General features: G+C 43.9%; 1 protein-coding gene across 1 annotated transcript in view; it reads left to right on the top strand.

Annotated features, from left to right (window-relative positions):
- Nucleotides 1-14,821, top strand: part of LOC146812901 (alpha-2-macroglobulin-like) — a 122,818-nt gene that overhangs the window by 95,828 nt on the left and 12,169 nt on the right. Inside the window, exons 27-30 of the mRNA XM_085619973.1 lie at nucleotides 7,448-7,522; nucleotides 8,311-8,473; nucleotides 9,708-9,937; nucleotides 14,588-14,803. Of these exons, the coding sequence (XP_085476099.1) occupies nucleotides 7,448-7,522; nucleotides 8,311-8,473; nucleotides 9,708-9,937; nucleotides 14,588-14,803 (684 nt within the window). The remainder of the gene's footprint in view (nucleotides 1-7,447; nucleotides 7,523-8,310; nucleotides 8,474-9,707; nucleotides 9,938-14,587; nucleotides 14,804-14,821) is intronic.

Genomic DNA, 14,821 nt, shown 5'->3' with positions numbered 1-14,821 from the left:
CTCCACCAAATAGAAGGGTAAACCACATATTTGCCCAGTGTCATTCTGTGCAAGGTTATAGGAACCAGATCAGTAAGGAGATGGTGAGCTGTGCTATCTGCTCCTCCAATACAAACTCAATAGCTGTTATGGTTGGGGGTTCCGAAGAATCCTGGAATGGATTAGAGTTCTGGATGATGAATATTGTACATGAACACCTTTCTCACGGTTGTAGGATAAATCTCCACTGGCCTTGGAGATCAAGACACGGAAAGCTTTTTCTTGGACTCTACTTTGCAATGGTTCAGGATCCGCTTGTCACCTGGAGATCTGCTCGGGTTTGGAATAACTTTGATCTACAATTCCTTAGTAAATACTGATAACAAGGCACACATTCCAGATCTACTTATGTAAATAGGGATTATCTGCCTTATTCATTTCTGGGTGGGCTGCTCGTTTCTCAGCCAGCAACTGTGTACATTGCTTCATCGCCCTGACAGATGCCACCTGCCTAATTTAGAAATTACCTCCAAGCTGGCAGTCATTTCTAAAATATTGCCAGGAACCGCCGTCAGGGCGGTTTCTATCAATGCTTTTTGCAGTTTGGTGCAGGGCTCCATCAACATGATGGAGTCTTGTACCAAATTGATATCTTTTTTGCAAAAATAAAATCCTGAAGTGGGATTTTCTATTTCAAAATAAAAAAGATAATGCCCTCTCACCAGGGGAGTCCTCTCCCATGGCGAGGGGGGCTTTTTTTTAGTTTTTACTGTTGCTTACTGACAGGGTTTACCTGACAGTAAAAAAAACCTGCTATATGTCTGCCCATTCTAATTGGGCAGACTGGCATAGAGCCATTTCTCCAATGGCCCTTACTCCGTTGAATCGTCAGGGAAGATTGGCCTCGGCAGTGTCAGAGTTCTCCGTCCATTTTTAAATTGGGCCCTAAATTGTCTGTATGTTGTTTAACATACAATCAACCTTTCTACTTGATTTGCAATGTCAACATTGATATCTAGTCTATTTCTAGTACTCCACCCAAAAAAAACATAAAACAAATGCATACGTATTACATAGAAAGAGGGAACAGGAAGGGCATTATACTCAAATAGCTTAGACTTCATTGTGAAATTTTTATGATCTAGTTAAGACATCCAGAACTACGCCACCAACATGCAAAGAAGTGTTACTTTGACAAAGTTGTGGAGATTTTTGTAATTCATTGAGGTAAAAGCGCACGCAGCACGCTCGTTACGGCAGCAGGAAGCACCTGGAAAAGGGCTTCTCAGGTTTGTTTTATTGTCACCTGTTTTACTGTCACTTGCACCTTTTTAATTCAAAGCAGCGTTTTAATTTCTTAGTGCTCACCTATTTTCCTCTCGTGCCCCTGCGTGTTCCCCGGCCCACCGCTGACTATTCAGATTGTGTGGAGGGATCGATCGCAAGATCCGGAAGTGTCCCCCACACACTTCCGGTCACAACTGAGGTTAGCAGTCTAGCTGCTGACCTACACCACCATAAAAAAAACCATGCCTTTCCCAACGCGCAGCGGACGTGCACAGCGGGTGTGCCGCCGGCGCGCCAAAGGCAAGCCCGTCTGCGCCTGGACCGGGCCCAGGGCCATACCCCCTGGCCCACCAATTCCCAAATCTGGCAATAAGGTATTATCGTACTCTAGTGCCCAGCTCATGGACATCAACAACACCACTAATATCCATCAATGCCCCCACTTCAGCCTGGACGCATTCGTCCATAAACCTTCCACACACTGCCCCAACTGCCCTTTCAAACTTGTCCTACCTATCCTACCCCCACCTCCCAGTTCCCACCCCTGAACCCCTCACCCTGAACACATTTACTCCGCCCTTATAAACGCACGCTCCCTCCCTAGGCATAAATTTGAAATTGCCGAGTTACTATCCAATCATAACCTAGACCTCCTATTCGTAACAGAAACCTGGGTTGACCCCTCCTCTGGACCAGATTTCTGCACTGCCACCCCCGATGGCTATTGTGTACTCAGACAGGACAGACCCATGAAGAAGGGAGGCGGCCTAGCCATCATTTACCGAGAAAAATACCTAAGTAAAATAGAAACTATTGACTCACCTGTCTGCGAAGCACTGACCTTCTCGATTTCTCTCTCTAACACCCAATTATTCAAAGGAACACTCCTCTACCGCCCTCCTGGCTCCCGAACTAATTTCCTCACAGGCCTAGACAGCTTGATAGAGCCAATAGCGGGAGCACCCGACTATACCATCTTAAGAGACTTCAATTTTTACCTAGAATCCCTCGATGACAAGGATTCTCCCTCACTCACAACAGACCTACAGTCAGCGGGGCTACTACAGCTAGTGACACAAACCACCCACTTGGCTGGACACACACTCGATGGCCTTTTCACCAACAACACCCACATCTCCCTTTCATCTGTTATCCCCCTCACTTGGACAGACCACTCCGCAGTAATCTTTCTACAAATTCTACCTGACACAAATAAAATCGGCCCAAAACTCCACCAAATAGCTGTTCCTAGTAGTAAACAAACTATCCAGTCCACCTACTAGGCCAAACATAGACGCATCTCAAGCCCTCTGTAACTCCCTCGCTAACTTCTTTGCAGACAAGGTTAATACAATTTACTCCAGCTTCTCCTCACAGGGTAATCCTGACCACCCTAATGGCTATACTCCCATCAACACCGCTGCCACTATATTCTCTGAATTCAGCCAGGTCTCACCCGAGCAGATATCAGAATTAATCTTCACCATCAGATCAGGATCCCGTCTTGACCCTTGTCCCCCTTCCATTCTAAATCTCATCCCCGATTCGATAACTCCCACCCTTTCCAATATCTGCAACTCAATGTTCCACACAGGCTCCTACCCCTCAGTCTGGAAAAAGGCCATTATCAAACCTCTCCTAAAAAAATCAAATCTTGATCCCTCAGACTCTAAAAACTATAGACCCATTGCGTGCCTCCCATTTCCATAAAAAATGTTCGAAAAATTCATGAACATTCAACTATCTGAGTTCATCGATCAAAATCACCTTTTGGATGACACTCAATTTGGGTTCAGGAAGGGCCACGGAACCGAGACGGCCCTCATCAAGACAACTGACGAGATCAGGATGATCCTAGACCAAGGCGGCGCGGCAGTCCTGATACAATTGGACCTGTCCGCCGCCTTTGACACGGTTGATCACGCCACCCTAATTGACCGTGACTCCTCTATAGGCATTAACCACAACGCCAAAGCCCTCCTAACCTCTTTTTCGCCAACCGCACCCAATCAGTAAAACTAGGCGACTTCTATTCCCCGGTATTTGCTCTTCCCTGTGGTGTGCCCCAGGGATCCTCCCTAAGTCTGACCTTATTTAATATCTATGTGTCGGACTTGGCCAGGGTCATTAAAGCACAAGGGATGAGGCTAACTTCACATGCCGACGACACCCAACTGGTGCTGGCAGTACACAACGATTAAGGTGCAGTTGCGGCCAGATTCCAGGAGGGTATGCTAGCCATCAGCTCCTGGATGGCAAGCAACTGCCTAAAACTTAACTCCGATAAAACGTAAGTAATGATCTTTGGCAGGCTTGCCCCTGGGTGGTCTCCCACTTGGTGACCAAATGATCTGGGATGCCCACCAGAACCTGTCACTTAGGTCAGGAACTTGGGTGTACTGTTCGACGACAAGCTCTCGTTCATTCACCACACAAATGCGGCCGTTTCTTCCTCCTTCTACACCCTAAAAATGATAAGGAAACTTCTACCATTCCTCCCCTCCAGCGCTGGCAAGACCCTGATGTCCACACTGATCATGTCAAAAGTAGACTACTGCAACGGATTCCTCCTATATTCCCAGGAGAAAGTCCTGAGCAAGCTGCAGTTAGTTCAGAACTCAGTGGCCAGAATTCTGTCTGGCACCCCCAAGTTCAAAACGATCTCACCTGTCATACGTCAACTCCACTGGTTGCCTATCAGAAGCCGAACCAAATTTAAAGGACTGTGCATTGCGTATAAAGCAATCAACAACACAGGACCAGAGTTTCTAAAAAAAGCACTATGCCCATACGCCCCGAACAGACCTCTGCGCTCCTCCATAGTGCACCTACTTACTGTCCCCAGCACTAAGAAAACCTCCTGGGGAGACCGACGTTTCACAGTTGCCACAGCCACACTCTGGAAAACCCTCCCCCTCCACATTAAAACCAGTCCCACCCTCATGACATTTAGGAAGCTAGTAAAAACCTGGCTCTTCAATCAGTAAGTCACCACACTCAGCTGCTTTCCTCCTGATTTACTCCACAGCGCCAAGACACCCCAGGGTATATCCGCGCTATACAAGTTGCATAAATAAATAAAAATACATTATCACCTAGTGACCTTTAAAATCAGAAGGAATTTTTCTACCGCCTGGCACCAAAACAATAAGTATTTTATTTTAGCAGGGAAGTTTTTGTGTCTCCTAATACTGAAAGCAAATCCAGCTTTGTTTGCATTTGAAATTGGATTTGTAAAGTGATCTCTTAGTGCTAGACAGACCACCGGTAAAGAAAACAGCACAAAGAAAAAAGGGAAAAGCCAGGTTTTAAGGGACTTCCTGAACGGTGGCAGATTGGTGATGCTGTAGTCGCTTGATCTTTCATTGTCTGAAGTTTGGTAAGAATAGAATTCTTGATACCGGGGGATAGGCTACCACAGGTTGTCTAATGGATGCTATACGCAACTGTTCACAGTCAAGATGAAGTGGAGCAGGGGAATAGTAATCAAAGGTGGCATAAATTGTTTGTGCAAGAGGATGTCACTGAAGAGCTGTGATTGTCCATCTAGAGAAGCATGTGTATCTTAACTCCCCGGCTTTTTACATTAGAGACAGGGGAGGGACATGGACCAAATTCAGGAGGCTGGATGGCAGATTGCCAGAGGTGCTGCTTTCCAGTGTTGCCGGTGTTACATTTAGATAATGGGAGCATTTCCAGATGTGAATGGCAATAGGGCAGTTTGGTAATGATGTAAAGTCATTGGGAGACTTGCTAAGTCTTAGCGGAAGTTGAGATTCATTGGTGTAGGTTTACATTTCCATGCTGAAAGAACAAATCAATGAAACCTGAGTTCTCAGATAAATGTTTAAAAGGGTATGGGGACAAACCCAAGTCTTGGGGTACGCCACATAAAGCGTTAAAAGGGGAAAGCAATTGTGCTAAAGAAACCTTTTGAGATCTGCCAAAAGGAGTGATACGAACCAGATAAGAATGTTCTCCTGGATACCAACAGCAAGACATTGGCTGAAAAGGAGCTGGTGGTCCATGATATTAAATGCCATGGACAGATCCAACAGTATCATTGCATTACGATATCTGTTGTCAGCATCTATGTGCAAATCCTCCTCTGCTTCCAGCACAGCTAATTCCAAGCATCGATTAGGCATTGTCTCATGTTAGTGAAAAACATGTACAAACCACCATCCCAAAAAGATGCTAAGTTAAATAAGGGAAAACTAAAATGGAAACTACATATAATCCCTGAACAATGCTGTCTTTTAAATGTTATTGTTAAGCATACTGATATTTCAAATGTGCTTCCACAGTGTCCTCTTACTGTCTTTGACATAAGTGTAAGGTAAAGATGACACAGGCACCCCTGAAATTCAACAGCATCTACTGCCGAAGCAAAGGAGTTACTTCAGAGTGTGAAGTCAGCAGATTGTCTGTTAGCTGCATGTCCAGGCTGGGTCTTTTCTGCTGTCCTGGAATGTATACAGACATTTTACTTCTGGAGTGATATACACGTTCAATGACTTTGTCACTTTCGCCACTAAAGTCTGTTCACTGAAACACATGGAGGACAAAATGATATTTCATGATAAATCATAACTAAACTTTAGAAACAATTATTGGCTCCATTAGTTTACCAAAAGTATGTAAAAAGCATTGGTGCATGTCTGTGTTGGCATATTAAAATCTTAATTATTGGTTCCTCCAATGCTTTTTTATTAGAGTATGTGGTGTCCTCCACCAGGCAAAACTCCTGACTAAAACATTTTAAAAAGCCAAACTGCAGTGAAAATAAACAGATTACTGTCTACACACGAGGCATGGAAGATATCAAGAATATTGGGCTAGATGTATGAATATAGAAATAGTGATTGCCTAATTGCAGATTTTTACGAATCGCAATTAGGAAATAGCTGGTTCTAACCTGTGAAACTCATTTGAGTTTTATTAGCAATTGTTAGTGGGTCGCAAATGGACCTACCTATGAACATTATTGATGTAGGTCACAATTTGTGACCCACTACAGTTCGCTACCATCAAAGGGATGGTGGTCTGCTGGGGTTAGCAGACCACTATGTCTGTGCTTGCTTTTATATAAAACAATATATCAATTTTTAAAACACAGACTGATTCCTTAAAGGAAAACAGGCTTCGTTTACAAAAATTATATAAAAACTTTCAAGTTTCCTTTTTTAAGAGTAGGCAGTGGTCCCTTGGACCATTGGCTGCTCTTAAAAAGTACTTTCCCAACCATTCTCAAAGGTGAAGGGTCCATTTGTGAATGGGTTACCACCAACTTTCAATTGGCAGAAAATTTCGAATGTTTTGTGACATTTCATTTGCAAAACATTTGTACATACCATTCCAATTCCGTATTTGGAACGGACGCCCTCAACACGCCCCTTTGAAAGTCTGAATCACAAAACCCAATTTGCGGTTACTGAAGCAAGTTAGAGAATCGCAATTTGGGCTTTGTACATCACAGAAAGCATTTTGCAGTCACAAACAGCCAGATTTGCAGAATCTGGCCTTTTGCAACTACAAAATGCTTCGTACATCTAGCCCCTTTGATGATATCATTCAGTTTAGTTTTGAGATGTGAAATACTCCCTCCTGCATTAGAATGAAAGTACTCCATATGAGACGGAATTATACACTACACTGCCAATAGAAAGAAGTGAGAGAAATATACTCCAATGGGATCAGCCACATCACCTTATGGACATTGTAATGATTTGGTAACAATAGGTCTGCAGGCAGCTATGCTGTACGGCCAGACATAAAGGGAATTTGATTTAGCGACTTGACATTTTTCCTAGTTTTTTTATATTTGTTAAAATTTAAACATGGGTAAAAGAGGAAACAAGTGACGGCTACCTTTCAATGCTACAATAATTTACATGTATCATTGTTTTTAAAGAAAACAAAATTTAAAAAGTTATTTGGAAGTTCACCCCTTATCCCATTCTGCAATTCGTGAAAAGAGAATATTTTCCCCTAGTGGTCCGAATGAGTAGGATGTGTTCCCAATTTCCATCATAATCCATTGGCAATTTGTTACTGTTTTATCAAATGTGTCTGTTGGTCTGTCTGCATTTCTGATTGGATGCAGAAGGGCAGAAATGATTAAATTGTGTTTTGCTTCCTGTTTTTAGCTTAATTTTACTTTACATTCTCTTATTCACAGGGTGGTGTGAATGATGAAATTACGCTTTCAGCCTACGTCACCATCGCCCTCCTGGAGTACCCGCTCCCTTCATCAGTATGTACAGAGCTTGTTTGATTCACATTATTCACTTTTGTGGTTTGGAAACATCCCCTTCCCGAGAGGATTAAAAAAACAGATAATGTATGTGAAAGGTAAAGAGAAATTGACTCAGTTATTGCACGGTTACATAAGAGAGATTACATTGAGACATTCTAATAATGCTAGTGTTGGTGAGGACTTTTGGATTCATATCATACTAGTCTTGGAGATTTGGGAAGATTATTAAAATCATAATGAAAACACCAGTGGGTCTCCAGGATCCATTCTGATATCTGACAAATCCTAGAGATTAACTGCTCTCCTCTGGAGTTAAATGCAAACATTAAAAAGAGACATGTTGTTCCAACCACATGGAAAGAATCTGCTTTGATCATCAGAAATATTATAATCCTCTGTGGTACTGTAGTGGACAGGGAGCCTCTGATCTCCATGTTGAAGAATGTCTCCTGGTCCCCTTCCAAGCCGCTTTTCCTTTATACTGTGGATGGCCCTCAGCACATCTGTTGGTTTCTATTGGGGTGGGCCTCTGAGCATCATCCCAAGATGTCTCCAAGAGAAGACTGTCCAAATGGCCTTGAAGACGAGCGACTTGCTGTGCTTCTCTTTATCTTACTCCACCTCTGTCCTGTCCAACCTAGGCACATCCTCCTTTCCTTGGTCAATATCCTTACCTTTGATTAAAATATGACCTTGGCATTCTGAAGCAAAGTCCATGCATTCAAAACTTGTGGCTGGCTCTAAACCTGACTCTTGCATCTCAGAAGCTTTCTGCTCTCTTCTAGCACCCCGTTGTCCGTAATGCCCTGTTCTGCCTTGAAACGGCCAACAAGGAATCAAATGATGTCTACACCAAGTCACTCATGGCGTACGCCTTTGGCCTGGCTGGCAAGGATGACAAGCGCACAGAGCTGCTGGAATCCCTGGATAAGGAAGCCATTGTGAAGGGTAAGGGGGTAGCGAGTCTTTCAGAATCTTATCCTTGCGTAAACTAAATCTAACCTGTTCCTATCTCCTATATTTTTGGGGGTTTGGCCTGCTTCTTTCATGAGTCACACCCCCTTTCTATTTATCTTTTTATTGGTACTCCTGCCAACCTACTAACGTAATTCTGATGTGGTTGGTATTCACATTGCAGCTGTAAAGTCAGCTTTTCTGCTGTAATGGAACACATTCCATGCAAAAAGCAGTGGGATATGTGTCCTGAAAATGTCCAAGCATGCAGAAAACTATGCAGAAGGCGAGCTTGTAATACCAATGTATGCATGTTTTTCACCTTTTCATATAATTCTACAGGGGGATGACTCAATTCCATAGCACCTGGAATCAAGCACCAGCTCATAATGGTTACTGAAATAACTTGCAAAACTCTTGCTTCTTTTTTGTGGTTCTTGCTCTGTTTCATGGCTCTATTGCCATGTTTCCTCTGACTCCTCGCTCTCTTGCCAATCTCCTGTCAGTGTTCACTCTATTGATTTTTTACCTTTTACTCTATATTTTTATTTTCTTCATAAGCCGGAGTTACCTCTGATTCTTCTTCCCATGTCTTGGCTCTTTCTCCCTCTTTTGCTCTTATTCCCATTCCTTCTCTATGATCTATGGACTGCATCAAAGTCTCTATTTTGCCGTCTTCCACTTGGTTAACCTTCGTATGTCTTGGGTCATGTCTTTCTGTTCCTTTTCTCTCTGTTGACTAACCTGTTTCATTTATGAAGTCTTATAGAGCAGGTATTGCTCACTCATGAGTTTGTCTTTCCCATTTCTTTGCTTTCTTCCGTATAAGTAAGTCTAATGTTGGAAACTGAGTTCGAATGGTAGTGATTAAAACAAAAAATGTACCTATTCATGAAGAATGACACAGCACATACGGTTAATGTACAAAATGTAGGCACACTGCAGATATGACTGTAGAAAGCACATTCAATTTCTGTCTCTGGAGGCGTCCCCTTAGGTTTATAAAGGGGAAGTCCAGACTTATGCACCTTTAATACTTGGACACTCTCATTGGGGTTCCCTTCAAAGCGTGACATTGATGTACAACTATGTAGTCAATACTAGCATTTACACTGTGAATGAAACAGCTGAGAGATCACATGTGTAGATCTCACCCTTCTCCCCTTTGAAGACACCTCACCAGTGTACGGACACCTTCTGATGGACAGCTCTCTTTTAACTCCTTAAGATGGATCCGTCCACTGGCACCGCACGCAGGATACCAAAGAAGAGGAGCCGTTTCCCTATTTGCGCTTCCGTCCACGGGCGCCCTCTGCTGAGGTTGAGTTGACATCCTACGTGCTGTTGGCTCGCCTTGCCAAGCATCCCAATTCTCAGGAGGATCTCACGAAGGCTGCAAAGACTGTGCAGTGGCTCACGAAGCAGCAGAACCCAACTGGTGGTTTCACCTCTACGCAGGTAGTGTGAGCGAGTGCAAATGTGTTTTGGTATGTGCGTAGATGTGTTTGAGGGTATGTCCATGTGTGCATACATGGTGCATGTGAGTGTGCGTCGAGTGTCTTGGCTTATAAGGATTTGCACTACCACCCTCTTTGGTGAGAATAAACTTTCAGACTTTCAAATCTGAGTGGAAAATGCCCCACAGGATTATCTTCTATTTCACAGGAACTGTGGTCCCAGTATTGTTCTGCTCCCTTTCTAGATTTAGCGGCTTATTTACAGGCCCCTTGCGCCACTGTGCGTCACTTTTCCCATGTTAAAAGTGACGCAAAAGTGGCGCAAGGGGCTTGTAAATCTGCCCCTTAGGGGCATTTACAATAACTGGCGCATCCCTGCAAATCAGCAGGGATGCGCCAGTTATTGTGCGCCACAGCTCCGCCACCATGGATGCGCCGCATTTACAATGCAGTGCACCATGGGGCAAAAACGGCACAGATGCGTGACGCATCTGTGCCGTAAAAGTGGCGCATTGCTGAAGTTGCATCGCAAGCGTGACGCAGCTCCAGCAAGACTCGGGGTGCCCTATCCTTAAATGCTGCATCAATCCTTACGCCTGATTCAAGCAGGCGCAGGGTTTTGACGCAGCATGGGCCTAAAAGTGGCTGAGTGAAATCTTGTAGATTTCACTCAGCCACTTTTAGGAGGCGTTCCTGCGCCGGAATGCCCCCCCCCCCCGCACAGGAACGCCTACATGTGGCGCAGGGCTTTACAACGTGACGCATCTCCCAGATGCGTCACGTTGTAAGTACCCTGCACCATGGCGCAGGATTTGCGCCGCCGCTGCGTCACAAAAGTGACGCAACAGCGGCGTAAATGAGGCGCAAGGGGCTTGTAAATCTGCCCCTTCATTTTTTATCAGCAGAGCAGCTACTTGTACTTCCTTGAATGGTAGGCTGTAAAGTTCTGAGTAAAGAAAGTGAACAGAGGCAAACCAATATCATCTTCACTGTCTGGACTGAATCATGCAAAAGCCAGAGTGGATGTGGCCTTGTCCTTGGCTCGTTGCATGATGCTTTGCAGAGACTAGGGAGGAAGAGTTGCAGAGATTATTTAAATGAAACTGGAAGCATTGCTGGATCTCACAGTAACCATTAAGGGCTATAGCTAAGATTGGAAAATACAATTTAAAATTCATATATCTACAGTCCTGGAATTTTAAGCTTGATATCCGGGTACCAGACGTACTGCTTTGTGCTCTATCATACTTTTTGAGTGTACCTTGCTTTATGATTATGAAATTTCATTTAAGATCTATGAGTGTAAATACAGCCAAGGTACGTCCTGACGGATAGTGACAATTGGGGCCATCAATGATACTCATTAAAACATCATCGAAAGAGCAGTTTTATATGTTTGACTCCTGCCTCAATATGGAAAGATGACTAGATGATTCATATCTTATAAAATATCTAAAATTGGGCAAATAAACGCAGTCTGCTTGAGGTACAGAATGGTAGAGAATTCCTGATGAAGCCCTGATAGTTACCGCACAAGCACTAGGCAATTATGCAGAGAAAATCATGTTCAGCGCAAGCAGTACCAAACAACATTAAAGTCCATTCATAACATAATTCAAGTAAAAAACCAAAATAGAAAATCAAGACAATTTTAATAAGAAAAATGACATCAAAACAATTAAAATCATATAAGGGGTGATATGATTTAAAAAAATGTTTTAGGTAAAACTAGCAAAAATCTCAATGCGTCAATTAAAAAACACAGTTCAGGGTTACCCAGGTCGAGGAGCAATTTCAAGCTAAATTTGATGGAGCAGAGATCAGGGAAGCCAAGCAGGCTGTACCAATCTAAGTTTTTACTTCGGGACTTTAAAAGATTTTGAGGTTTTCAAAATGAACTAGGTCAGTGCAGAAAGCCGAAGTTGTCAATGGTCCCTTAAAGGCAGAAACGTTGTTGAGCTTCTGCTGAAGCCTTGAGCTTAGCTCCTAAAGCTCCAAGCAGGGCAAAGTAGGATTTTGCAGCCATCAAGGCAAATTCATTATTGAGTAAGATTTTCCAGCCTGCAGCAGTCATTGGTTTTTACCTTTAAATTTAGGCCCTTTTTTGACTCTTAAACTTCTCCAATGGGGTAAAACTGCAAGCTGTAGCTGACCACATCTGCACAAGCCAAAATGCCTTCACTGCAAGGTTCCATTGAAGTATTTATCTTCAGAACAAAAAGTGATAAGCAGGACAATCCAGGAAATCATGCATGCCAGGGTGTGCCACCCCTTGGCAACTTATCATAATTCTCCGAAGTGGAAAAATGTTCCAGATTCTTACTGCTGGAACATATCCTCTTAGCCACTCCTACAGCCCACAGTCCTGAGAGTAGGCTTCTAGGTGCTGGAGTCGCTCCAGGCAGAGCTCTCTCAATTTCCAGATTACAGTGATCAGTTGTGGCTGTTGGGAACCAGGGAGCCCTTCTGCCTTTTGAGTCCCTGTAGGAGCAACTGGAGGCTGATCACTTAACCCCTTCGATGCGTGTGACGAAGCAGTTCCGTCATGCACGTCGGTTGCGCTGTACGCATGACGGAACCGCTCTGTCATGGCCCCGCCCGCGCACGGAACCTTCAGCACGGCGCGGTAATCCACGCCGCGCTGAAGGGGTTAACCCTTGGAGAGTGGTTCCAGTCCCTGTGTGCCAGTAGGAATCAGGAATCATTGCTGGTTCTTTCTTTCCATAGTATTCCAGTATTCTTTTCTTCAGATATTTCCCCAGCTCCAGGAATGTTTGGGGAGGTGGTACTGAGGTGCCAGTCTTATCCTGTGCACTAGCCAGTGATTGGTGAATTATCTACAACCAATCCTAATGATTTTCCGGTACAATTACTGCCTCCTTTTTCAGCACTTCTAAGGATTCCTCATCCTAGATATATCTGGCCCTCTTCAAGCAGCAGGAGATGTGCCCTTTCCTCTCACCACCCCCGTGTAGGGATGAAGTTTCCTCCCTCCTGCCAATGTTGGATCTGGTTCTGCCTTCTGCTAGGAGCACAGGCAGGACGTCTAGACAGTTTCTAACCACCAATGGTTTCATTTCTTAACATCCCTGTTTAGTATCTCCATTACAAAAGCAAGAACTCTGAAAGCTGCAATTTGTGTTGCCAACTTTTCTTTTCCCCTCCCTCATGCCCAGCCCATGCCAAGAGTCCCATGTTAACATTACCCCAGACGTCCTGCCGCCAGAGTATAATGTGGGTGGTATTAATACACAATGCAGGCGGCATATGGCATTTACCTTCCACACCACTGGTGCATTTCTGCAATATCTACCATGGTCTTCCTTGTAACTTAAATAAACCAATTATGTGGAACCAGTGCACAGTACACTGCGCAGGAAAAAGTACAAGTGCAGTGACACTATTTACAGTGTGATAGAGCACAGAGTCTTAAAGCCATCAACACCAAGCAGATAAAAGTGGGGAGAACTCTGCAAAAGGGGTGTCCTTTCTTGCCACAGCCATCTGTTGAGTTGAACCACTGTTTGGGAATCTTGTTTGGCTGATACCCTAAGGGTTATCAATGCTGCTGATTTCTTTATGCAAGAGCCACCCAGAATCTAGAGGACTCCCAACATAAACTACAAAACACCATCACCAGAATAGATAGAGGTGACCCAGAGTACATCCCTGTCACCATGGAGATGAACGTCCTGCCCCTGGTTAGAACAGGAACAGCATTCTTTTGTATCCCTATAAAGAACAGTCATCTCATCTAACAGCCTTTTTATTGAGGCCAGAATTCAACTCAAAATGGATAAAACCTGGTTCTTGTAACTGTCCATTGCTTCTAAGGATTCCTTCTTTTTCTGAGGCTGTTCTGTACCTACTGTACTGATTTTGCTCTTGTGTACCCATGGATTTCGGTGATCTACGTATTCGGTATAAATATATGTACACAAACAGTCTACAGCCCCTCTGTGATACTGAATATTGGGTGCTCCTAGAACCCCAAATACATGTCTTGTGAAATTAAAACTCCCGTGCTGCAAATAGCAGTTTTGTCACTCTGTCAAGTTTGTTGTTAGGAGGGTATCTCTACGAGGATAGAGTAGAGGGTATCTCTATGTTTCTTTCCTCCTTTATTCATCCTTTCATCTCCAATCGCCTTTTCCATTTCCACTGAAATCTACACTGGTCAGACCTTAATGCTTTCTCTCATTCCTGGTCTAGTGAGACCAGTGTAGGCTTAGTTTTTTGACCAATAGATCCTCTCTTCTCTCCCCTTTCATAGTGCTTCCATCGTGGTTCTACTTAATTTCTTCCCACTAGCTCTCTGCAGTACCAGCGGTAATGATGGTTGCACATTATCTTTAAATATAACAATTGCATGTGGAGCCCATTGTTGAAATGTGTGTCTGTATTCCTTAGGAGGGATGCAATTATTTCAACCATTGTTGTTATGGAGGATGTGCTGTTGTACCTCTCAAGTGAGAAGTGCTTTGACTTACTGTGGACTCCCAATCCTGCATAGCCCTCTCTCCTTCGATTGCAGCTCTTTCACTTACTACCTCCAGCATCAACTGATCTATACAAAGGGATGCACTGTTAAATTGTTTTATTCATCACTGCTTTCTTGTCCACCTTTTCCCGTACTCTCTGTTCACTCCAGGACACTGTAGTGGCTCTCCATGCTCTCGCGACTTATGGTGCTGCCACCTACGTGAAGAACGGAGAAAGTTCAGTGGCAGTAAGTCATGAAACCAAAGTTGAGAGCCACTTCCACGTAGATGATGGTAACCGGCTCCTACTCCAGCGCGCCAAGCTTTTGCATGTGCCCGGAGACTATAATGTGGAGGTGACGGGAAATGGCTGTGTCTACACACAGGTGAGTCATTGCCCATTT

The sequence above is a fragment of the Triturus cristatus genome, chromosome 7 (assembly GCF_964204655.1).
Source record: "Triturus cristatus chromosome 7, aTriCri1.1, whole genome shotgun sequence".
NCBI lineage: Eukaryota > Metazoa > Chordata > Amphibia > Caudata > Salamandridae > Triturus > Triturus cristatus.
This window is presented reverse-complemented; position numbering and strand designations above follow the sequence as displayed.